The sequence below is a fragment of the Gorilla gorilla genome, chromosome 6 (genome assembly GCF_029281585.2).
Source record: "Gorilla gorilla gorilla isolate KB3781 chromosome 6, NHGRI_mGorGor1-v2.1_pri, whole genome shotgun sequence".
NCBI classification, from domain to species: Eukaryota; Metazoa; Chordata; class Mammalia; order Primates; family Hominidae; genus Gorilla; species Gorilla gorilla.
In genome coordinates this window covers 83,263,259-83,289,812 of record NC_073230.2, presented here as the reverse complement: position 1 = coordinate 83,289,812, position 26,554 = coordinate 83,263,259, and the positions used below count along the sequence as shown (strand labels likewise).

Here is a 26,554-nt window from a genome sequence, read left to right as displayed (position 1 = left end):
TTCAAGTGATTCTCCTGCCTCAGCCTCCCTAGTAGCTGGAACTGTGAGCCACCATGCCCGGCTAATTTTTGTGTTTTTAGCAGAGATGGGGTTCTGTCATGTTGGCCAGGCTGGTCTCAAACTGCTGACCTTAAGTGATCCATCTGCCTCAGCCTCCCGAAGTGCTGGGATTATAGGCATGAGTCACCTCGCCAAGCCTCTGGTGAGCATGTTCTTAACTTCAGAGTATAATGCATGAGAAAGACTTCTACCGATTCCAAGGAATCTAGGTACAATTTAAAGAATTTCTGGGCTACCTGAAACCCTCCTCTTACACCCCCGCCATCCCAATCTCATTTAGAAGGACAAGCTCAGCTGCTTACCTTGTCTCCCACGGTGAAGGAAAGAACAGGATATAGGTTATCTGCAGTGTCCAAACCGAGTACCGAAGAACCTGCCGCAGTGAAATAGTGTGCTTTGATTTGTATATTTAGTATTTTACAGAGTTACAGGGTGTTTACAGATGGGGAACAGTAGGTTATAATTTTATGTACGTAGTATTCATTATTTTTCTTTCATGACCAAAACATGCAAAGGGAAGACTTTTTTTTTTTTTAGACTGAGTCTTGCTCTGTCGCCCAGGCTGGAGTGCAGTGGCGCGATCTCGGCTCACTGCAAGCTCCCCCTCGGGTTCACGCGATTCTCCTGCCTCAGCCTCCCGAGTAGCTGGGACTACAGGTGCGTGTGCCACCACGCCAGGATAATTTTTGTATTTTTAGTAGAAATGGAGTTTCACCATGTTGGCCAGGATGGTCTTGATCTCCTGACCTCGTGATCAGCCCACCTCGGCCTCCCAAAGTGCTGGGATTACAGGCGTGAGCCACCGAGCCCAGTCTAGGAAAACCCTTAAGACTGGAAGTGTTCATGAGTCTGTCAACCTCACAAATGAGAAAGTGACTTAAAACATCTCAACATTGGCCTGGCGTGGTAGCTCATGCTTGTAATCCTAGCACTTTCGGAGGCCAAGGTGGGAAGATCTCTTGAGCTTAGGAGTTTGAGAGGAGTCCGGGCAACATGGTGAAACCTCTACAAAAATTGAAATAGGCCAGGTGCAGTGGCTCACGCCTGTAATCCCAGCCCTTTGGAGGCCAAGGTGGGTGGATCACCTGAGGTCAGGAGTTCGAGACCAGCCTGCCCAACATGGTGAAACCCCATCTCTACTAAAAACACAAAAATTAGCCGGGCGTGGTGGCATGTGCCTATAATCCCTGCTACTAGGGAGGATGAGGTGGGAGGGTCGCTTGAACCCAAGAGGCGGAGGTTGCAGTGAGCTGAGATTACACCACTGCACTCCAACCTGGGTGGCAGAGCATGACTCTGTCTCAAAGAAAAATAAATACAAAATAAAATAAAATCTTAAAACATCCAGCCAGGTGCAGTGGCTCATGCCTGTAATCCCAGCACTTTGGGAGGCAGAGGCAGGTGGATTACCTGAGGTCAGGAGTTCGAGATCAGCCTGGGCAACATGGTGAAACCCTGTCTCTACTAAAAATGCAAAATTAGCCACGCGTGGTGGCCCATGCCTGTAATCACAGCTACTCAGGAGGCTGAGGCAGGAGAATCGCTTGAACCTGGGAGGTGGAGGATACAGTAAGCCGAGATCGTGCCACTGCACTCCAGCCTGGGCAACAAGAGTAAATCTCCATCTCACCAAAAAAACAAACAAACAAACAAAAAAAAACACACAAAAAAAACCCCCCAAAAAACAAAACATCCAGATGTGGCCAGGGTCTGACTTCAGAGAAGCCCAGTGAGCCTGGCCCCAGTGACCTGCTCCCTGGGAAGTCTTCCTTCAGGTTTTAGGCCGTTTCACCACCCTACAGGTGAGGTCAACCCGTGTTCTAGGTTAATCAGCTCTTCTTGTTCTAGACTTAATCTCTGTTAAGTAATGTCCTTCATTGAGAAAACCAGGCTATTCCCTAGAAATCACCAACCAAAAATAGATGTCAGGGCCAGGCATGGTGGCTTGTGCCTATAATCCCAGCAATTTGGGAGACTGAGGTGGGTGGATCACTTGAGGTCAGGAGTTTGAGACCAGCCTCGTCAACATGGTGAAACCCCATCTCTACTATACAAAAATTGGCTGGGCATGGTGGTGGGTGCCTGTAGTCACTGATACTTGGGAGGCTGACAGGAGGATCATTTGAACCCGTGAGGCGGAGGCTGCAGTGAGCCGAGATCACGCCACTGCACTCCTGTCTGGGTGACAGAGGGAGACCCTGTCTCTGAAACACCGGTCCTCTCTACCACCTACTCTTGGGTAGAAAGTAGTTGAAGCAAAAGAGTTACTCTAGGCACCCACCTGAACAGCCCCTGCCCGCCTTACTAAAATTTAGTCGTGGTCCGGGGTCCTCCATCACCAGACAATGCTCCTACCTCAAGGTAGGCAAGGTCTGCCTTGGCCAGGCCCTTCCAAAGCCAGCCAGGACTTTGCCAAACACGCATTCATGCCCCGCACCTTGCCCACTCAGCTCTTGTCTGCCTAAGTCAATTTTAACACTATCCAATAGCAACCTATAGCAGCACCTCCCCAGAGTCAGGATCTGCTGTCAGGAAGCAGCAGCCCTCCCAGCCATGAGGGGCACCTAGAATTTCGTTTACAAGCAGTTGTTAAAAGAAGCCACATGTTGTGTAAATGCTTGATTTCTTCCATCTTGGGAAAAAAATGTTCCTTTACCTAACCAAAAACAGCCAGACTTTCAAGGTTTCTGCCTGGTTGGGAAAAGGACATTTTTAGCAAGTGAGGGGAAAAAATTGGCATCCTATTTCTAATCATCACCAGCTTTTAAAATAACTTCACTCATCCCAGAATTAAAATGACAGGAAGACTCTTCCATTTCAATGGTGCTTCCCAAATTTAAAATTGTTACATTCCATGAGCAGCTAAAAAGAACTCAAAAATAAAGGCAAGCATTAAATATTACGTAAGGTTTTCTTTTATTTAAAAGATCATTCACAAAATACCATATCCATAGATTTACTTTCTGTCATATAGCTGAATGTGTTAAGTGTTTGGAATTCCATTCTTACATTTAAAAGTCAACTGGATTGCCCAGCAGTTTAGATGCATGTGTTTTGTTCTTTATCTTATCCACACTGAAGATGTAAGTAGGTCATCTGAAAGCATCGGGTTTGATTACACCACATAATGCATGTCTTTCTGAAGTTAAGTGTTGGTGTTACACAAATGGTTCTTATCTCAGAAGCAGAGAAGCTGACAGGTGGAAGGAAGGAGAGAGAGTTCTGTGGATTGCTGAGGCCTTGTAACAAGACACAGTAGGAAAAGCCCAGGATGACGGCTGGTGACCAAATACTAAGCACATTCTGCTGGGTGCCCCAGGCCACCCTGGCCCTGCCATCACCTGGCGAGGGCCTCTTTCCCAGGCTCCTGCTGCCGGCCGCCCCCAAACTGCTCCCCATAGGACAGACTGGGACTTGGGTACTGAAGGATTTTTCATCTGTTCACACGCAGGCGTTCAAGCTCAAAAGCCTAACCCCTAGCACTCCCACATAAGTGCTGAACCCTGCACATGGGAACAATCCAGTGTGTCCCCAAGATGTGGCCGCAGACCTAGACAGCTGCAGTCCTCTACTGCTATCTGAAGGTTCCTGACAGCTCTGCATAGTACAATTTAATTTATCAAAGGAAATGAGTAAAGTGCCAGATTCTAGACCCATTTTGGCTCTGAACTGAAGGGGAGGTAGGAAGCACAGTATCTCATTATGTTGCCTATACTAGGAACAGATCCACACAACACACAGGCAACAGGGATGGGGGGAAACGCCGCGTCAGCGCCGCAGTCAGCCCAGCGCAGCGCCAGCACCACCCCCTCCACCCCCAAAGCGCCTTGGCCCAGCAGAAAAGAAACCCGCTGGCCGTTCACTGCACCCAGCCAGAGAAGCGAGCCTCCACCACGCACGGCGAAAGGAGTGAACTAGCTGGGACACACACACGTGTGAATGCATGCAAGCATTCACTGCATCTTCTCCGTGGACTTCCTACCGCTCTTCCACGGCCCCCCCTTTCAGCCTCAGTTTCTCGTGTGAGCCTATCTGCTTGGACAGTCCACTAGGGAGGGGGTCATGGAGCCAGGACTCCCTCTAAATAGGAATGGAAAGGACCCTGCAGATATTTTTATCCTAGTTGTGAAAACAAGGTGCCTCCGATTCTCTATATCCATCACAGCTGAATACCAAGGTCTCTGCCGTTCCCTCTGTCAGTGACTCTGGTTTTTGTTGGAAGCCCCAGCAATACAGAACTCAACATGCAGGTCAGAAGAGAAGCACTGAGGAAATGAAAGGAAACGCCTGGAGTTGGGCCAGTGTCTAAAGTAAAGAGAAAGCAAAGGAAAAATGACGCAGCACCGCAGCCCAAACGCCCCCCCACGGCGGCCACCTCCGCTCCTCCAAGGAACCCCATGTGCTGCTGGGAAAACAAGGAGCAGGAGGAAAAGGACAGAAGGAAAATGGGGAAGCAGCGGAAGAAAGAAAAAAACGCACAAACAGGCACTAGATAGATACAGCAAAGCCCAGAATGTACTAAAAACCACTTGTTAACAGCTGACATGCACTCACAAGCTGTGTTTCCGCTGTGAGGAGGCCAATGGCAGGCGCAGGAGTGGCGGCTGCAGGACGGCTGCCCGGGGACTCACCAGGCTGTGGTCCTGCTCTAACCCCCCACGCCCCATTCCCTCCCAACCGCAGGCTCATTCTTGCTCCTTTTGAACGACTTCCTCTCTAGGCCTGGCACCCCCGAAGATAGCAGAGTTGGGATTGGCTACTTGATTGAGGGGCGTCGCGACTGTTCGAGGTTTAAGCTGGAGTCGTGGTCTCTGTGCTCTTTCCTCTAGGGGAGAAAAAGCAGAGTTTGTCAGAGTGTGGATCCCATTCCACATCCAGCAAAACGACCATGCTGATGTTGCTGTCAGCAAACCAACCCACTTTCTAAAATTCACCTGGCCTGCTACCCCATCAGCAGATGCTCTAATGACCAAGGTGAACTTGCTATTCCGGAGAACGTGGGGATCTATGCCGACAACTCTGTGTGCCGTAGGAACGCCAAGTCCCCACGGGGTATGAACCGGCCATGATCATCCCATCAGGACAAGATGCCCTCCACTGACACGAGCCCGTACCTTCTGTGGGTTCTCTGAAATCCATGTTGGATCCACGGAGGGGAGGGCCATCTCTGAAGCGGCTGCCCATGGGGGGGCCTGTTCGCCGGTCGCCTGGGCGACTACCTCCCCTGCCCCCTAAGAAGTCATCCCTGAAGCCTGAGGAAGAAACAGGACACTGAATTACTTTTCAAACTATCGTCTCCAAGCTGCTTATAGAATAATGTTCTGGGAATTGTTTGAGTTTAATTTTAAATTCTTTAGTTTGTCCAGTATCTGAAGTCTCTCCAAAATAAAGTGTGTTAAAAGTGGGTCCAAATGCCAATGTGTGGAGTAATGACAGCGCTAACAGACTTCCCAAAGAAAAAGGAATCAAGATCTTAGGAGAGCAAACAAACGAGCTGTTTACATGCTCAGCTTGCATGAAAAGTAGAAAAATATTAATACCACGAAACTGTATTTTAATACGGCTTAAGCAAAAGAAAGCCTCAAAGCAGGTTGAACTCTATTTTCTAATAGAAATCTATACAGCTATTTAAAAAGATAAACCTGAAATTTAGAAGTATTTACAACTCAGAACACAAAAATCACAAGAAAAAGCTATATGAAGACAAAATAAAAATACAAAGTCCCAATTTTCCTGTTTTGGCTGCATTTTAGGTGTGGGCCATTCTACAAGCAAAGCATCTGTGTGGTAAACAAAGCAGTTATCCGAAATTGGCCATGCCCTACACAGAGGGGCATGAGCAGAGAGCACAGCGCCTCACCCCCACCGGCGCCTCCTGTGGGGGCAAAGCGTTCTTTCCCCATTCATTTGTGTGCCTGCTAAGTGGGCTCTTGGCAGAAGTAAACTGCATCTCATTTAGAAATGCTGAATTCCCACTGGTGTGTAGGAGGAAAGAGTATTTTCTCAATGGTCTTAAGGGGCCTTCAGGCTTGTACTTCAGTGAAAACTAAACTTTAACTGTATAACCTACTGATGTTAAAATTTGGTAAAAAGACTGGTTCACGCCTGTAATCCCAGCACTTTGGGAGGCCGAGGTGGGAGGTGAGTACAGGAGTTCAGGACCAGACTGGGCAACACAGTGAGACTCACTCTCTACAAAAAACACAAAAATTAGCTGGGCATGGTGGTGCACGCCTGGGGTTCCAGCTACTCATGAGGCTGAGGCATGATAATCGCTCGAACCTGGAAGGTAGAGGGTGCGGTGAGCCAAGATCGTGCCATTACACTTCAGCCTGGGTGATGAAGTGAGACTCTGTCTCAAGGAAAAAAAAAAAAAAAACTGGCGAAAAGAAGTTAAACCATAATTAAACAAATGAGCTTGCTGCTGTTGGTTGCGCACTCAGGGGGTGCCACTGCTGCTCTCTGCGAGAGTGGTGCTAAGGCTCCAAGCTTTCAGGGAGCTTGTCTTTGAGAAGAACCCTCAGAGCCCGCGGTATGCACTATACAGTCATCCTCATTATCCACAGATCCCATATTTGCAAATCCACCCAGTTGCTAAAATTCATGTGTAATCCCAAGCTAGATACCAGCAGCATTTCTCCAGTCAGTCCTGGACCTGCACAGATGTGACGATCCCAGCTGAGGCAGAAAAAGATAATGCTCTGCCTGTTTCAGTTCTTAGCTGTCAAGTCTTTTCACGATGAGTGTCGGGTGTTTTGCCCTTTGGGCTTTTTCTGGTGACATCGCTGTCTGAAGTGGCCCCAGGTGCAGTGTGAAGTGCTGTCTGCTGTTCCTAAGTGCAGGCTGGCTGTCAGGTGTCTTACAGACAAAACCGGTGTGGGATGAGCTTTCTAACAGGCTGAAATGATGACACCACAGACTACTTACTACAGCTGGCCCTGAGTTCAATGTTAACACTATTAAATGAATCAACACTAACATTAAATGAGGCGTCTTTAAAATCAAGGTCACATAGGCTGGGTGTGGTGGCTCACGCCTATAATCCCAGCACTCTGGGAGGCAGAGGTGGGCGGATCACCTGAGGCTGGGAGTTCGAGACCAGCCTGACCAACATGGAGAGACCCCGTCTCTACTAAAAATATAAAAATTAGCTGGGTGTGGTGGTGTGCGCCTGTAATCCCAGCTACTTGGGAGGCTGAGGCAGGAGAATCGCTTGAAGCCAGGAGGCGGAGGTTGCAGTGAACCGAAATCACGCCACTGCACTCCAGCCTGGGCAACAGAGTGAGCCTCCATCTCAAAAAAAAAAAAAAGTCATATAAAGCAATGTTAGGTATGATCAGCTGACGAAAATGTTGTGATCTGTGGCACACAGGAGCAGCACTGCACGGGCTCATTCAGTGTTCTAGCAACTCCACAGAACCACCTCCAATGATGAGCGCCGACTGCATCACCTGTGGTGGGGGCCGATTTCTATTCCTTAAAGGTGGCAAGGGTTTTGGAAACCAATCAAGGGATCTCACACCCAGTTCAGAGACTGAGTTAAATAATCAATTTTAACAAATCAAGTAATGAAAGCAAGTCTGAACAGATTTACACCAATAGGAGCACTGCTTTAGGGGAAATACACTAGGAGGCATATAGTCGAGTATAAGGTCCTTTACAAAGTCTTTTACCCACCACATTACACAGTTCAGTGAACAAGCCTAGTTAGTATTAAAACATTTAACTTCACGTTTCCCCCAAACTAAACTGTGAAGTGTACCTTTCCACGTGAGTACAAAGTAAATTTACACCCTTTACTATGAGATTAAATGATTTCGACCACCAATGTCTAGCATGAAACAAATAGTTCACACCACGCTGGTGAAGCAGATGAACAAGGATCTCTCATCAAATCTGTTGGTGGGGGCCGGGCGCGGTGGCTCACGCCTGTAATCCCAGCACTTTGGGAGGCTGAGGCAGGTGGATCACGAGGTCAGGAGATCAAGACCATCCTGGCTAACATGATGAAACCCCGTCTCTGCTAAAAATACAAAAAATTAGCCAGGCGTGGTGGTGGGTGCCTGTAGTCCCAGCTACTTGGGAGGCTGAGGCAGGAGAATGGCATGAACCCAGGAGGCAGAGCTTGCAGTGAGCCGAGATCGCACCACTGCACTCCAGCCTGGGCAACAGAGCGAGACTCTGTCTCAAAAAAAACAACAAAAAAAATCTGTTGGTGGGTTTCTAGGAAGCAAACTATTCATGAGAATCTTCAGAGTTTTCTTTACAAAGCTTAGTTTAACACTGGCTATTTCTGATGATGAAATGTTTTTGCTTTCTTGGTACTTTTCTGTTGCTCTATTTTGTTTTTCACATGAGCAGGTATCATTAAAAAAAATAGCACCATCCTATTAAAAAGTAAAAAAGATCTACTCTCGCAAATAACGTATAAAGTATCAAATTAGCCATTACTCCATCGAGTGAGCCCACATCGGGTTTGAGATGTCACCGAAACACTGCAGTTCCCACCAGAACTGGTGGCGGCGCGGCCAGGCCATGGCCGTGTTCACTGTGTCTCTGCTTGAGTGCCAGTGGCCAAGCTAAGCCAAGGGTAGAAAGACGTTAGTATGTGGGCAACTTCTATAACACCTGCGAATACCAAACTGGCAGGGGAAAGGCCGTTCCCTGAGCTGCTGGTTGGCTCTAAGAAGACAGCTGCTGCACATTTCAATCAGAGACTAGCTTATACATAAAATTACAGATTGACTTCACCATACTGCACTTTTATGAATAAGCTCATTTCTGACTGGCTACAGGACTTTTAAGAACTATATTATTCAACAGATAGTCGTCACCTGTTCAGCCAAAGCTGAGTTTTTAAAAATCTCAGACTCACAAGACAGTGTGCACCAGTCCCTCCCATACTTACCCACTACTTTACACCGGTTTTGTTTTGATGGGGGGAGGGGTGCTGACGTTCTATACAGCACAGCATGACAGCACATCCCAAGTTTGCGGGAAAGAAAACAAATTTGTTTTTCTTTTCCTACCTTTCTGTGTTACAACTGAAGTTTTTATCATGTGCATATATAAAAAATTATACTTTTGTAATTTAAAAACAGAAAGTAAAGATGAAAAAAATGCTTAAAATCACCCTGCAGAGCAGAGGCCTGGCGTGTGGACTGATGCTTTGTGCTATACCACCAGCTGGTCTGCCTGGGTTGGCTAAGAAAGACAATGGCGAAGTGCATCATGTCCGCCATCAAGGGACTGGACCTCCCCACAATCCTCCAAGAAAAAAAAAGGGCCATCAGGACTACCTTTCACCATGTAAGAACCCAAACCTCTATCCTATGTTTTCCAGAAGGAACAGTACTTCTCTTGGTGCCATACAAAAAACCACAGAGGAGTTTCCCTGGGCTAGAGTCTGAGAAAGACTGCTGAGCAAGCTCAAGGACCCAGGCCCGTGCACATCCAAGGAACTGCCGGCTAATAAAGGTGACCACACAAGGTGCGTGGGGCTCAAGTCCTGCCCCCACAGGCTCTAACAGAGGCTTACTTGCATGCCTGGGCACCTTGCAGGAGAGCTGTATCTGTTAAAGGAACTAAACAAGTAGTCCGGCCAGGCGGGCTACTCGTAAGAAACAGAGAACAGCAGCAAGGCTCCTAGGGAAAATTAAGTGGTGATACTTTAAATACTGATACCAGCATTGAAGTCATCCCGGGAATCCCATCCACCTCTAGATTCTTGAGAGCTACCCATTCCTGAGGATACACAAAAACGATAAAGTTGAGGTCGTGTCATTACCTTGCTGCACAAACATGGAAAAATTCATTTGGAAGACATACAACTCATGTGATGGAAGGTTCAATGAAATCATTTTAAGAGTTTTTGCTTCCAACAGAAAACAAAAAACACCAGGCTTGCAGAAGCATCAGCCATTCTTTCTAGGATTTTACACAAACTTTTAAGAGCTCACGAGAACCTATCACACCTATGAGATAATCGAGTTCTACTAGGAACGTTCACGAGTTGGAATTGGTAGGCATACTGCAAATCTTTATGATGTTCAGCTTTAGAAGAACCAATCACCTCTGTCATCTGGTCCACCTTTTCTGAATCCAAAGCCACCTTTATCTTGTTTTCTGCCTTCTGCAATGTCCACACGAAGTGACCGATCGCCCAACAGCTAATGATAAAGGGAAAATAGTGTAAGTATTGGCAAAGAAAACAAATCTCAACTGCTATGACAGAGAAAACCTGAGGATACTTACTGCACCATCGTATGTCAAGGCTTCCTTAAGGGAATCCACTTCATCGAATTCTACATAGCAGAATCCTGGAAAAGAAAAGAAGACCCCGATTTCCTCAAGTAATTCTGGGTTAAAGATGTGGGAAGATCCTATTCATACTACTTCTCCACGTCACAACTACCATTCTGTTGTCTAGATGATGGCAGACTAGGACAGCCTTTCAATAGATAGAACCCTGACTGGCATTCCTCCCTCTCAATTCTATTTTATCAGTCAGAAAATGCTAACTGAACATGCACTGAAATAGCAGCTGCGTTTCTAGAAAGCTTTCTTCTTGAATGTTTTAACCATAATATTCAAACCTTTCTCAGGCCATCTGCAGAGCTCTTCTGACTTCTGAATGACTATTTAATCTAAGTGAGGACTAGATTTCGTAGATTTCAAACTTGGTACCTAAAATGCTCTGAAGAAAGAGGCTTAAAGTGCCGATTTAACTTACTACTCAGGTAACTGACATAAAATTTGCTTCACAAAGCTGAAAATACATCCTCGGCAATCAGGGCATTCTTCTCTGAATGTTAATTAAAAGACAGGCAGCCTGGGTCCAAGTACCTGTTACTGACAACCTGTGTCCCTGATGCCAGGGGTCTGACATTGCCCCTTCCTTGCTGTCTGGAGTCTAAATCTAGTTCATTACTCCCCAGATGCTGGCACTGCACCCTGCATCCCCTCTCCCCCAGCATCCTTGCCCTGTGTATAATAACTTAATAATCACACTTCATCTTTGAAGCCCACTAGACCGCAAGTGCTCTAAAGGCCTGAGTCCAAACTTTCCCTGTTTACCAACTGTGTGTTAAGAACATACTGCCTTGGCTGGAGGGATGTCCCCCCAGGTTTCCTCCCTAAGTGGATTCAATGTTGAGAATAATGGAGAAAACTACCCCCAACTTCACAGAAGCAACAGACGCCCAATCTCATCTTCTAGAGCTGCTCAAGTGAAGATGGTCCTTTATGAGCCAAACTCCAAAGCCTGCGGCGACTGACCCAGCCCAAAGGCTAGGCTCACCCACACACTCCAACCCAAAGTTTAGTTCCTAATGCTTCCTGGAGCTTACTTTCACAAGTGTAACTGATATTTTTGTTTTCACTGTTTGATTACACACTACATGTGGCTTCAGATTCTGAAGTCAAAAAGAGTAAGAATGCCACCGACACACAAAACCACCCAGGTCAGCAAGGCCTTCTCGACTGCTGGCACAGCTCCCCGCCCCAAGTTACCCCATACTTGTCACAGATGTGCTTTTGGGTGGATTATGCGGGCCAAACATCCTGGGACCTAACATCGTGCACTTACACAGCAGGCACACTTCCTTCAGGAAGCCCTGCAGGCAGGAGAATGCTGCTCGGATCCCTTCTTCTTCCTGCTCTTTGCTCCCGCACCCTGCAGACACACGACCTATAGACACCACATCTGAAATCTCAGCCAGCCCTCCCAAGCACACTCTCCAAATTTACAAATGCATACTGACAGCACTGGCTGCTTCTCTTCTGGGTTTTATGATTACTGGATGACAGTACCATATGATTACTGGATTAACTACCAAAGAAAATCTACGAGTCATTCCAGGAGGAATGTGCCTAAGAGTCCTCGGCTCTATTCCTCTCTCTTCTGGGGAACTCCTTTACTGGCAGACAGGACTGCTGTAGAGGTCAGGCTCACAAACCTGGGCATATGCCATGTATTTCTATGAACTACACTGTGTACAAAACATTTTCCCCTAAGTGAACTGAAGACCTATGAGTTGAAGAGTTATGTTTCTTTTGGCCACTTAGACCAGGCAAATGTTTAAAACACTTTCCTGATTACAGCCTCTGGTTCACAAATCTATTTTTATTTAGAACCCCTTCCCATCCTCCCCTACACTTTACAGTAATATACAATAAGAATCCCCCAAACTCACCTTTAAATTTATCTGTGTCTTTGTCTCTGACTAGCCGTACACTCCTTATGCTGAGATCCTTAAAGATAGCATCTATGTCACCCTGAACCGTATTGAAAGGTAGGTTTCCTACGTATGCTGTGTAGGGGGGCTCTGTGGGCAACTCCTTCTGGCTACGGGAACCATGGCCACCAGCACTGCCGCGGGACCTAGGAGGGGAGACAAACAGGATTCAAGTGTGCCCAGAGTGGAATAAGCAAAACAAGTAAAGCGGTCTTCCGCTGAGCTACGCCGCCAGTGCCCCACGTGAAGCACTCTGCTCGATGTACCACAAGACTGTTACAGAGAATGGCTGGAGAAACAAAAAAAAAGGAAAAGAAAAATTTTTTGAGACAGACTGTCACTCTGTCACCCAGGCTGGAGTGCAGTGGCACAATCTTGGCTCACTGGAACCTCTGCTTCCTGGGTTCAAGAGATTCTCCTGTCTCAGCCTCCTAAGGATGCTGAGATTACAGGCATGTGCCACCACACCTGGCTAATTTGTGTATTTTTAGTAGAAACAGGGTTTCACCATGTTAGCCAGGCTGGTCTCCAACTTCTGACCTCAGGTGGTCTGCCTGCCTCACTCTCCCAAAGTGCTGGGATTACAGGTGTGAGCCACCATGCCCAGCCCAAACGTAACATACCTTCCTAAGACAACTGCTTCTCTCCTATTCACTCAGAATCTGTATCTGCAGTATTTACATCCTAAAATCTAAGCAAGTACCCTCCTTCACACACCGTGGGTCTAAGAAATACAGAAATGGACAGTCTAGAAGTAATGTTGTATTCAGAAGAAGGATTACTGAAGTTGTTTACGTTTAACACATTCATACATAATAGAATTATTTCTCCTACCGCTTGAACCTGGGAAGCGGAGGCTGCAGTGAGCCAAGATCGCGCCACTGCACTTCAGCTCACGCGACAGACTGAGACTCCGTCTCAAAAAAATAAATAAATAAATAAATAAATAATTTCTCCTTGTTGCCTGATTATGGGCGTAAGAATGTCCTAATAAAAATTTTAGATGTCACACAGCAAGTACTGACGTACCTAACACTCTCGTGCAATACTTCACAGGGTCCTCAAATACATGGCGTGCATTACCAATCCATTTCAACCTCGATGTCATCTCCTCAGCTGTATCAAGCGTTGTTTACTCTGCATAGGTATTGGTTTAAATCTAGCCTCTGTCACTTACTAGCATATGACCTTGAGAAGTTATTCAACTTCTCTAAGCTTTATTTTATTTGTAAAACTGAGTTAATCCTAATACAGCATTTTGGGAGGCCGAGGTGGGTGGATCACTTGAGGTCAGGAGTTCAAGATCAGCCTGACCAACATGGTAAAACCCCGTCTCTACTAAAAATACAAAATTAGCTTGGTGTGGTGGTGCATGCCTGTAATCCCAGCTACTGGGCAGGCTGAGGCAGGAGAATCGGTTGAACCCAGGAGGTGGAGGTTGTAGTGAGCCGAGATCACGCCATTGCACTCCAGCCTGGGCGACAGAGTGAGAGTCCATCTCAAAAAAAAAAAAAAAAAAAAAAAGACATCAGAATATAGTATAAATAGATTATTATATTAAAACGATATTTGCCATAAGAATGCCCCGGGAGAGACTTAAAGTCATTAGAAGTGAAGTGCCAAGACGGCCAACATTTGTTTTCAAGCAGGTCAGCATAAAGGGCATGTGTGCCGGTATACAGCAAGGATTCAGCAAACAAGGCAGAATAGTCACTTCTGCATCCACTAGCGTCATCCAACTACACCATTATTTCAACCTTATTGTAGATTTGAAAATTTTCAAAATAAAACGTTTGGAAAACTCAGGAGGAAAAAAAAATTAAGGGGGTGAGTTTTTTTGAAACAGACATTTAACCCATTTCCTGTTTGCTCCAAGAATACCGTGCTGGCAGCCAACTGCAGTTTTTTTTTTCTAAACGGGAAATGCGTTCAAATAAATGAGATCCTTCACAACAACCCAAGACCTGCTCAAAGTCACCCTCTTTGCAGGGGAAATATTAATATCCATCTTAGAGAGCAACCTGGTCTTTCATCTACATACTGCCAGAAACACAACGGAAATTCCACTTCTTCCTGAAGATAAATTCCAGGTGTCTTGCAGACAAATATTATTCATTAAAGCATTTTTCTAAAGTAGAAGGGTCAACCAAGCTGTGATGATTCTTTGATGGTTAAAAAAAAAAAGCTTTTAAGTTTCATAATTCACAATTCCGGTACTTTCCAATAGGAAGTTCCACGTTCTGTTCTAAGACCACCAGAAAATAGGTTTACAAGTGAATTGCATCCTACCTGCCCACTTCTCCCATCTTTCCGGGCCTAGTTAATGTGACTTACTTTGCATTTCAATAACCTTTGCCAATAGTACTCTATCGCTGATATCTCCAAAACCATAAATCCTAAAATATTTTCAATAAGATACTATTTAGGACTGGATAATAAACATATGAGTTACAGTATAAAGCCGGGCCCAGTGGCTCATGCCTGTAATCCCAACAGTTTCGGAGGCTGAGGCGGGAGGATCACTTAAAGCCAGGAGTTCAAGACCAGCCTGGGCAACACAGTAAGACCCCATCTCTATAAAAAATACAAAAAATTAGCCGGGAGTGATGGTCCACACTTGTAGTCCCAACCTACCTGGGAGGCTGAGGTGGGAGGATCACCTGAGCCCAGGAGGTTGCTGCTGCAGTGAACTGTGATGGCACCACTGCACTCCAGCCTGGGTGACAGAAGGAAACTGTCTCCAACTGAAGAAACAACAACAACAACAAAAAGGCTGGGCGCAGTGGCTCATACCTGTAATCCCAGCACTTCGGGAGGTCAAGGTGGGTGGATCACTTGAGGCCAGAAGTTCAAGACCAGCCTGGCCAACATGGTAAAACTCCGTCTCTACTAAAAATACAAAAACTAGCCAGGTGTGGTAGCACACACTTGTAATCCCAGCTACTTCAGAGGCTGAGGTGGAGCTTGCAGTGAGCTGAGACTGTGTCACTGCGCTTCAGCCTGGGCTACAGAGCGAGACTCCATCTCAAAAATCAAAAACAAAAAAAACCACAAAAAACAAACAAAAAAGCACAAAAAACAACAACAAAACCAAACAAACAAAAAACAAGATACAGTATAAACATGTGGAAAACCATAAAAATGGAGGGTGAATGTTAAAAACACTTTAAATTCATTACTCAACATTAAACATCTAGTGATGCGTAATGATGTTAAAAGACTGTCTTGTATGTAAGCAGCTCACAGTTGTGTGGGGCGTATAAAACACGTATATATGCAGGTATGTTTGTGTGTATGAATGTGTAACATATACATAAAAACTAAAAAGGAGGGTGAGGATGAAGAGAGATGATAAATGTTTGATGTAGTTGCTAAGTAAGGAAAATGGAGGTGCGAAGGCTTGCTAATTGTGCTCGAACTTACAGAGTAGAGGAACTGTAGAACTGAGATCAGGCCAGACTTGACCCCTGATTGAGCACAGGAAGCCCAGGTGAATGCCAGTAAGATGACGGGGCACTGCTAAAAATGCACTAGGACAGGAAGGTGGCTCTGGCTTTGGAGAAGATAGAAAAATCTAGTTTGGGGCAAACCATTTTTGAAAAGTTGGCATGTTACCAAATGGCAGCACCTAACAGCTAACTGGTGATATAATTCTGGAGCAAAGATACACCAAAGCCCACTAAACTGTTCAACTCACTCGTGCCTCACAAAACCACCAGTGGCTTAATACTCTAGACTTTTCAATAATTACCAAAGTAGTCCTAAATATTCCCATACCCTACCTGATGTAGTCCCTTCTACAGGTCTTAAGCACTTTTTACCTTTTCATCCCATTCAATGAAATCACTAGGGGGCAGCAGGGCTGGGCCATGGAGGTAGACCTCATTCAAGCTAGCGCTGGTAAAGTGTCCACTGTGTGACAGTCACTTGAGACACATCACATAGGATGTGAGTACCCCAGAGTACACATCACATAGGATGACATCACATCACACCACATAGGATGACACAGATCTGTTACCCACCGATTCATTTACAAAATCAAATGTCAGAAAACTCTGAGCTAAAATGTCTGCCACTTTTCACTAGATTCAAGTTTAGGGGACTACTACCTAAATAAATAAGCTGTGTTTCGTGAAATTCAGCACATTCCTACACAGATCAATAACAACACATGGGAGAACAGGTTCACCTGACACCTTAGCAAGCTTGATGTAGGACCTCTGCCAAATTACCTCTGTACTTATGTTTTCTTGTCTGTTATATTTCAATCTTGATTTTATAAGTTTAAAACTGACCATAAAAACATTTCGTAAGTACCAAGTGCTATATAAAAGTTTAACAATAATTCTGCCATGCTCCTGGGTAGACCCAACAGGCCTGAGGCTACACTGGGCTGGCAGGAGTGCGTGTAGAACAGGAACAGATCAGCAGAGCGTGCCAATTCAGGACACCTGAAGTCAAGGTCTGTGCTGCAAACTCCCTGCCACTACTGAGCAGGGTCCTTTCTACTGCCCATTAGGGACAGTCTATTGATTATGAAAGATTAAAGTAGTCAATTACAGCCTCAGTAATTTAGAAAATCCTACTTTCGGCTCCAAGTGTGACTAAAATCCTTGACAGGCAAATCACTTTTCCTTACTCAAATCAACCACGTATCTGCATGTCTATGAAGGGTGGAGAGAATGTAGAGAAGGCACAAACCTAAGACTCGGTTTCTGCCCTCAAGGAGCTGATAATTTGGAAAGGAGAAATCACGTCACAAGCAAAGGACTGCAGAAAATCTGGAAGATAGCAATGAGAACAGTTTCACCAGGGTGGAGCAGTTGGGAGCCAGGATATGCGGCACAGCAGAGAGCAACAGAAGTGGGACTCCACTTCCAGATGGCAGATGGGGCCAATACTGAACCCTTAGGGTGAGCCAGAAAAGATCTGTAGGTGTCAAAGGAGACTGAGAGAGGGTAACTATAAAAAGAAGCCAATGTAAAGAGTAGATGTTATGAGGGTAGGGATGTATCCAGTAAGTAGATGCAACAGAAAATTGAGTGCTCAAGGCTGGGCATGGGCATGTGGCTCCGGCCTGTAGTCCCAGCACTTTGGGAGGCTGTGATTGCGCAACTGCACTCCAGCCTGGGCGACAGGGCAAGACTATGCCACCAAATTATGAGACACATCTCATTTAAACCTCCCAACAGAGGAGTTTCTAGCTCTCATTTGGGGAAAGTAGGGCCCAGAAGGGTAAAGTAGTGAAAACCAAAGAAAATGACTGGCCAGACGCCATGGCTCACACCTGCAATCCCAGCACTTCGGGAGGCCAAGGTGGGGAGATCACTTGAGCTCAGGAGTTTGAGACCAGCGTGGGGAACAGGGCAAAACCCCGTATCTACAAATAGGTAACATTTGGGTTTCTGACAATCATCAAAAATGGTTAAGCTTTCAAAGGTCAAGCCTTTGATAAATACCATTTATACTACCTATTATAAACCATAATAGTATAGAGAAGAGTGGTCACTTAAAGAGTAGGTAATGGGTATACAGGACAGGTCACTATATTATGCTTTGGCTTGTGTTCTAAATTTTCTACATTTTTCTGTAATGTTTTGCATATTCAAACAATCCAACTATACAAAGTCATCTTTGCAAAAACTGGGAAAAACTGAACACTGGGTACTGGAAAAACTGTTGGTTAAAGAAAAAAAATAAGCCCTTATCTGTTAGAAACATACCCAAGTATAAAAAGTATGTAAGAGGCCGGGTGTGGTGGCTCACGCCTATAATCCCACCACTTTGGGAGGCTGAAGCGGGTGAATCACAAGGTCAGGAGTTCAAGACCAACCTGGCCAACATGGTGAAACCCCATCTCTACTAACAGTACAAAAATCAGCTGGGCACGGTAGCAGGTGCCTGTAATCCCAGCTACTCGGGAGGCTGAGGGGTGGTGGCGGAGGCTGCAGTGAGCTGAGATCGCGCCACTGCGCTCTAGCCTGGGAGGCAGAGTGAGACTCCAACTCAAAAAAAAAGGCCGGGCTCGGTGGCTCACACCTGTAATCCCAGCACTTTGGGAGGCCGAGGCAGGCAGATTACCTGAGGTCGGGAGTTCGAGACCAGCCTGACCAACATGTAGAAACCCTCTGTTTCTGCTCTATCTCTGCTAAAAATACAAAATTTGCCGGGTGTGGTGGCACATGCCTGTAATCCCAGCTACTTGGGAGGCTGAGGCAGGAGAATCGCTTGAACCCAGGAGGCGGAGGTTGTGGTGAGCCGAGATAGTGCCACTGCATTCCAGCCTGGGCAACAAGAGCAAAACCCTGCCTCAGAAAACAAAACAAAACAAAAAACAAAAAAAAAAAACAAAGAAAGAATATATAAGATACATCTACTACGGTAGCCATAAAAATTGAAACAAAAATTGCTCTAAAGTATGCAATATTTACCAACACAAAGATGAGGATTAAAATTTAAAAAAATAAGAACTATTTTAGAAGGATAAGTGGCTAGGATTAGCCTTAAATTATCCTAGCCCACACCTCCACCCAAAAGTAGGGAAGATAGATGTAACAGAAATAGCCAAAATGTTTATGAGGTTAAAACTGGGAAAGGAATGGAGTTGTTTAGTGGGTATAGAGTTTCTGTTTGGATTATGAAAAGGTTCTGGAACTAGATAGTGGCAATGGTAACACAACACTATGAAGGTACTCCATGCCACTAAATTGTACACTTAAAAATGGTTGAGGCTGGGCGTGGTGGCTCATGCTTGCAATCCCAGCACTTTAGGAGGTCAAGGCAGGAGTATCCCTTGAGGCTAGTTCAAGACCAGCTTAGGCAACAAAGGGAGACCCTGTCTCTATTAAAAAACAATTATTTAGCTCAAGCAGCAGTTCTTTACATTTGTGCAGTCTCTGAAGAAGGCCAAGATGTAATCCTTTGGTCCTATTCTGGCCTGGAGGGCCACACCTTTCTTCCACTCAGCAGTCCCAGAGACTTAAGAGCTGCTGCATCACTGCTGCTGAGGCTTCTTTCAAAGGTCCTCACTGAAGCTGCTCAGCCCTTCCTCCTAAGATGAAGTTTCAGAGCCTGGCCATCCCCACTATCACCTTCTTCTTCATAGGCTCCAGTGTGCTGATGCCTTAAAATATGGTTCCCAGAATGGTTCACAATATTCCACATTTATAAAGCAAAGACCTATACTGATCTCACAACAGGTCTTTGTGTTAATACAAACGAAGGCAGGGGCACCAAACTACATTACTCATGCTTTCCCACCATGCACTTGAAGTATTTAAAATAGGAAGAAAAATCACAGCTTCAATTAGGAATATCCTTGGTAAAGCAGTATATGAATCGTGACCCACTTTTTAATACCCTATGTTATGAAACACGCAAAGCACTTCTGCTGCATACACAAGCATGATGGCTGCTGCAGGAAAAGCACTTGAGCTACAAGCTGAACTAGCTGTTCTTTCTATAGAACAAACTATGGTTAATTCAGACATGGGTATTAAGTTTTTTAAAAATGAAGTTAAGTCTGTTCCTTGAAGTAAAAGAACAGTATTTGGGTTTTTTGTTTTGAGACAGGGTCTTGCTCTGTTGCCCAGATTTGAGTGCTGTGGTGCAATCACTGCTCACTGCAGCCTCAACCTCCAGGACTCAAGTGATCCTCTAGCCTCAGCCTCCCGAGTAGGTGGGACTATAGGCATATACCACCACACCAGCTAATTTTATTTTTGAAAAGACCAGGTCTGGACATATTGTCCAGACTGGGCTAGAGTGATCCTCCTGCCATGGCCTCCCAAAGTGTTGGGATTACAGACATGACCCACAGCACCTGGCCAAAATAACAGTATTTGTTGCCAATGGTAAAATTTAAGCTTTCAAGCAAAAAAGAGTTTCAGAAAACCTGTATCCATCAACATAAGCCTGACAGTCTTTCAATACTCAGAGACTTTTCTAACATCTATGGTGAATGTGACTTTGATACTGTGTAACAAAATGTACCAACATCTGGAAGATCTGCATGGCTCTGCCTGGCTCAGTGAACAGGTCCTTTCCAAATCACCAACACCTTACAAATGTATGCACTGGTAAAGGATCCAGTCGGAGTACTAGATAAAGTGACTTTTTTTTTTTTTGATACAGAGTCTCACCCTGTCGCCCAGGCTGGAGTGCAGTGGCACAATCTGGGCTCACTGCAAACTCCACCTCCCAGGTTCAAGCGATTCTATGGCTTCAGCCTCCCAAGTAGCTGGGACTACAGGGGCCCACCACCATGCCCAGCTAGTTTTTGTGTTTTTAGTAGAGATGGGGCTTTGCCATGTTAGCCAGGCTGGTCTCAGACTACTGACCTCAGGTAATCCGCCTGCCTTGGCCTCCCAAAGTCCTGGGGTTACAGGAGTGAGCCACCGCGCCCAGCCAAATGATGAACTCTAATGTAAAAGTATGAAGAATTTATTGATAAGGTTTTAGGTTTCACATTGCAACTAACCTTCATAGAAACTACTGCTTACTGAGTTTTGGTATAGAATCAAATATGAATATCCAGAATTATTTGATTACTCCTCCCATTTCCAACTATTTGTGCAAGGATTGAGCTGCTCCATAAAAGTCAACCAAAGCAACACATTCCAAGAGTGGAGACAGATGCAGGTATGAGAATCCAGCTGTGTTCTATTAAGCCAGACATTTAGAAGGCTCCAAAAATGTGAGTACACATGAAAGACAGGGGAAGAATGTGCAGAACAAAGGGAGGTGACGGCCCCCCTAGCCCTGAACTGGAAGGCCATGCTTAACCAGAGGCTCATCAACCGTGGAGCAGCCACATACTTGAGCTCCTTCAGAAGGTCCTGATCAAGACGGAAAATCACATAAATCATGACGTGGGGAAACTTCGAAGAACATTCGACTTACACAAAAGAAGTCTTAGACCTACGTACAGCTGCCATTAGGTTCTATGAAAATGATGCAATCACACTCATTTCATGCCCGGGTGTGCAGGTCTAATCAGCATGATGTAAAAGCAACCAGGCGACAAATACTCTCCTGAACCTTCCAGGGGAAGCTGGAAGCCAGAGTGTGATCCTGGAAAGACATTCAGAGTCTGCTTTGTACGTTCTAAGCTTCCAGGGAGACTCCTTAAAATTGTGAAGTCTTTCCAGAACACTAAGCTTAATTTTTCTTTTTTTTTTTGGGGACAGTCTCACTCTGTCGCCCAGGCTGGAGGAGTGCAGTGGCATGATCTCAGCTCAATGCAACCTCCGCCTCCCTGGTTCAAGCAATTCTCCTGCCTCAGCCTCCCAAGTAGCTAGGATTACAGGTATGTGCCGCCACACCCGTTACTTTTTGTATTTTTAGTAGACATGGGGTTTTGCCACGTTGGCCAGGGTGGTCTCAAACTTCTGGCCACAAGTGATCTGCCTGCTTCGGCCTTCCAAAGTGCTGGGATAACAGGCATGAACCACTGCACCCAGCCACGAAGCTTAATTTCTAATAGAAACATAAACTGAAGGCTGGGTACTGTGGCTCACACAATGAGCCTTGGGAGGCTGAGGCAGGAAGATCCCTTGAGCCCAGGGGTTTGAGACTAGCCTGGGCAACATAGGGACACTCTGTCTCTAGAAAAAATACAAAAATTAGCTGGGCATGGTGGCGCACCCTGTAATCCCAGCTACTTGGGAGGCTGAGGTGGGAGGATGGCTTGAGCCTGGGAAGTCGAGGCTGCACTGAGCTATGATCCTGCCACTGCACTCCAGCCTGGGTGACAGAAGGAGAGCCTATTTCATAAATAAATAAATGTTTCTAACCCATATGTGGGGAAAATGAGGCTCAGACAGGTGAAGAAACTTACTTCAGATCACACAACTAACACATGGCTGAACTGATGAAACTCTGGTCTGCCTTATTCCAAAGCCAGGGCTTTTACATGAACCGTCATGCAGAGACCTCTTAGCAAATCCAAATATTTCTGGTAACACTTTTCATAGAGGATAATGGTTTGGAACTAAGCAATGGAACACTTGGAGTGAAGAAGGATAACAAACCCAAGCGACTTGACATTTGACATGTAAACAGCATTTTAAAATAAGCTTTTCAATAGCTTTACAGGCCCTAGCATCAGTGAAAACTAGCTGTAGTTTTTATACACTGCTTTCCTTCCTATTACATACAAATCTTAAAATATGCTCAGAGACAGGAAGTAGAATGGTGGTTGCCAGGGACCTGGGGGAAGGAGGGCAATAGGGAATTACTATTCAAAGGGGACAGGGTTTTAGTTTCACAAGCTGTAAGAGTTAAGGAGCTGGATAGTGGTGATGGTTGTACATTACGAATACACTCAATACCCCTGAAATGTATACTGAAAAATGGGTAAAGTGGCACATTTTATGTTATGTGTATTTTACCACCATAAAAAATTTGGATAAAAATATGCTCAGAAATTTAGACAGACATGCTAAGTTTAAAGATTCAAAGGTTAGAATTCTAAACTCCTAGGCTGGGCGTGGTAGCTCATGCCTGTAATCCCAACACTCTGGGAGGCTGAGGCGGGAGGATCACTTGAGTCCAAGAGTTCAAGACCAGCCTGGGCAACATAGTGAAACCCACCTCTATTTAAAAAAGAATTCTAAACTCCCTAACTGAATCCTGATAAAGAATAAATTTGGAGTTTTGCCAGTTTTTAGATGGCACCATTTCAGCCACCTCAATTCTTGCCACCTCCAATTTCCACCCTAATTCTCAGGATCGGTGGTTTTCCACTAAGCACTCATAGCTTTGTTGCAATTAGAAATATAAAATCAGTATTACTCTGCACTTTACTGCCAATGGCAAATGAGAAACTGGAACCTCAAAAAGATAATTTAGCAAACTGCAAAACAAAGTCCATTCAAGATCTGGTACAATCAACTCTTGATCATTTGGAATTTTGTTTTGATTTGCTTGCTGAACAATGCAGTCCCTGCTTCTCTCCCTGGCTGCTGGGGACATGCCCTTACAGGCTCGGTGGAAAAAAGCAGTGGTTCAATACTGTTTCCTGACAACTGCACTGGTTATTAAACACAACTACGAAATAAACTTAGGAAGATGTATAACTACCAAACTATGTTTTATGATGATAACTGTTCATTTTAGGCCTACCATTTCCTTCACCTGTGACCCAAGTAATTTAGAGGTGAGATGTACGAGCCTGTCTGAGGCATTTTAGACAAGGGAGAAGGTGCCTACACAAGTACCAAACAATGCAGTGTTAAAACTGCTTTCCATAGGTGGCAATCTTCTATGATGCTTAAGCACTGTAAAGCAGTGACATTTGTTCATGTGGACATAATTAAAATAATTGAGGCCGGGCGCGGTGGCTAATGCCTGTAATCCCAGCACTTTGGGAGGCTGAGGCAGGAGAATCGCTTAAACCCGGGAGGTGGAGGTTGCAGTGAGCCGAGATCGCACCATTGCACTCCAGCTTGGGCAACAAGAGCGAAACTCCATCTCAAAAAAAAAAAAAAAAGAATACACATGTATAAATGAATACGTAAATTCACCAACAAGTTTTTAAAACTACTTCTGAAAGTAGCAATACTTTATATACTTTCACATTAATACGAAGCCAAATAGAAAATTCCAAGTAAGTCAGACATAGAAGATGCTTTAACAGTAAAGAGACTTTCTATTAGGAAGTTCAAGTGATGCACAGTGCTACCTAGGAAACTCTCCTATTAGTTTTTGGAGTACACCTGGGGCAAATGGCTAATATTTTCATCTGCTGTGGAGATTTGAAATTAATAGCATCTTAATAGAATTTTACTTCTGATTGTTCCTGGCACCCCCAAATGTCAAAATTTGACACCAGAAGAGCTGGCAAATGTGTCTGAAGGAATTTTTTTTAAATCCCCACACTCAGTTTAATAAGGTCACCTTATTGTAGTCCCAATGCAACTAAAACTTAAATTGACCACGCTGTTTAAGAAAAATTTTTCTGGGTACTTCTGTGAACTTTTTTTGGAACTAGGAAAAAAAAAAAAAACCCTAGTTATTAAATTTCGAAATGACTTGAGAACAAATTTGATGTCTAGAAACCTACCCCAAAGGCGATAATTTCATGTCATCCAACATTTACTTCTTTTTTTATTAGCAAATAAAATGTTCTTTGGAATGACAATAGCTCCACCTACCCCGACACACTTCCACGTTACAGTATCATGAATATTAGCTACACTCCTGCCCCGAAACAAGCTTTTGTCTGAGCCGTTCCCAAACCAAGGTATTAAAAGTGATCATTCTTTACCAAACAAAGATACTTTTGGACTGCAACCCAGGAGACTGAACACCTCAGTGTGTACTATTGTGGTGTTATCCTGGGAAAGTAATCCTTTCTGCAAGAAAACACAAAGCCCAAGTGTGTCCTTGACAAACAGCAAGATGTTCATAGCCTATATTCTAACGAGACAACTTGTATTTAAAAAATAAAAAAAAGTGCAGAGTCCTGGAATTAAACACCATGAGCTCTCTATTCAAAAATGTTTATTTTAAGCAAAGTGTTTCAATTATACATAGTTGTCTGCATTTGACAACAATCAGGACGACGCTAAATGCGGTTCCTTCTCCAGGTCAGAGCGAGGAACCAGGGAGAAATAAAATTGTGCCAAAGAGCACGTAGCACCTGTCAAGGCACTGTGACCCAAGAAAGATTAATACAAAGAAGCTACGATGGATTTGTCTCCTTGGTCTCCCCCCGCCCGCAAGGAGTCGTACCATCCCCGGGCCAGAGCCGCCAAATCCCTGCCTCAAACGTAAGGGGAAGGGAATCGCCCCTCTTGGCTTCCGACCTTCCCCAGTCGGCCGGCCTCGTGGCGAAGGGGCCAGGGGCCTGCAAAGCGGGCAGACAACAGAGGGCCGCGAAAGAGGCCGGGACCGGAGCGGGGCAGGCCGTGTGGCCCGCACCCCAGCGCCGCAGCTCAGCCCCGCGCTGGTCCTACCGTAGGGGGGATGGGGCTGGAAGCGGGCGCTCATCTCCGGGCATCGGCGCCGCCGCGGCCGAGGCAGGGCAAAAACCAACACGTTGTCGTTGGCGGGAAGCAGTGGAAGGGATCCGCCCCACAAGCAAGACCCCGGGAGCCCAGCTGCCGCCGCCCCGTCTCCGAGCGCGCCATTTCCAGGCCCCGGCCCTCCAGGCGCCGCTCCTAGGCCTCCGCGGGCCCCCGCCTCCCGCCGCCCCGGCTGAGCGCAGGACGGCCGCCACCCTGACGGCCCCGACTCCGCCGGTCCCGCAGCCCCCGCCGGGGCCCGCGCACGCCCGCCTCACCCTCTGCCGCCGCCGAAGCTGCTGTAGGCCCGATCGTCGTAGGTATCGAAGTCCGCCATTTGCCGTCTCCGCTCCGAGAGGAACCAGGGTGAGCGAGGAAGGACCCCGCAATATAACTCCCCCCGCCCCGCCGCCGGGGCTGTCCGCCGCGCCGCCTGATCGCAAATCCCCTGGTCGTACGCACGCGCGCGCACGCACGGACGCTCGCCGCGCCGCGCCCGGCCCTGGGCCCACGGGCAGCTGCCTGCCCCGTGCGCTCTGCCTCCCACGTGGTGCGGCGGCGTCCCAGCTGGACGCCTGCCCGGCCGCCGCGGCCCATTATGTGCTGGCCCTGGGGTGCGCCCGCGGCTGCCTCCTATCCCCGCCGCACCACGCCCGTGCGCGCCGGCCTTTCCGTCCGTCGGCGGGAGGTGACCTGGAGAGCTGGGGGGGAACTCCCTCTCCGGTTCGCCTGGGACGCTGCCTTTCGGCCTCCAGACCTGGCGGGGACCGCGGAGGCCTGTCCCGCTTGGACCCCCAAGTGGTCCCCGGGTGACACCCAAGTAAAGGCCACCTCCTTCTTCAGGCAGGAGCTGGCCACACGATGAGGATGCCCCGGAAGGGGGTTCGAGGCGGTGGGATGCAGACACGAATCCTGCCTTCCAGGGCTTACTCGCTGCCTGGGTATTGGGGGGTTTTGAGAGGAGAGAGTATAGGTGGTCGGTGACTTAGCAAGAGAGACTGCACATCTCGGTTTTTTGCAGAAGTCGTTGCCTTGGAAGAAGAATTGGATACTGATGTGGATTCCATCATCTAGCAATAACAAAACATGGTTATGCAGTGGGAATTAATTACACGGGTAAATTTCCAGGTTTGTGATTGAGATGGTGGTAATTGTGGATGCCACGATGTTGACAAACCTTAATTATCTAAGCACACTTTGAAAGAACCTCATAGAATTTTCTTGTGATGTGTACCTAGGTATCTTACG

General features: G+C 46.2%; 1 protein-coding gene and 1 non-coding gene across 2 annotated transcripts; both read right to left on the bottom strand.

Moving 5' to 3' along the window:
* Positions 1-2,952: 2,952 nt before the first annotated feature.
* Positions 2,953-25,871, bottom strand: EIF4H (eukaryotic translation initiation factor 4H). The gene is made up of 6 exons (XM_004045573.5): positions 25,585-25,871; positions 12,255-12,442; positions 10,315-10,379; positions 10,133-10,229; positions 5,175-5,312; positions 2,953-4,885 (listed from the first exon to the last, which is right to left on the bottom strand). Exons 1-6 carry the CDS (start codon positions 25,641-25,643, stop codon positions 4,746-4,748), a joined length of 687 nt encoding a protein of 228 aa, XP_004045621.1. The 5' UTR covers positions 25,644-25,871; the 3' UTR covers positions 2,953-4,745.
* On the bottom strand, positions 8,747-8,857 carry MIR590 (microRNA mir-590). Its single transcript, NR_106419.1, has one exon. It is a non-coding gene; the product is annotated as a microRNA mir-590 (primary transcript).
* Positions 25,872-26,554: the final 683 nt, after the last annotated feature.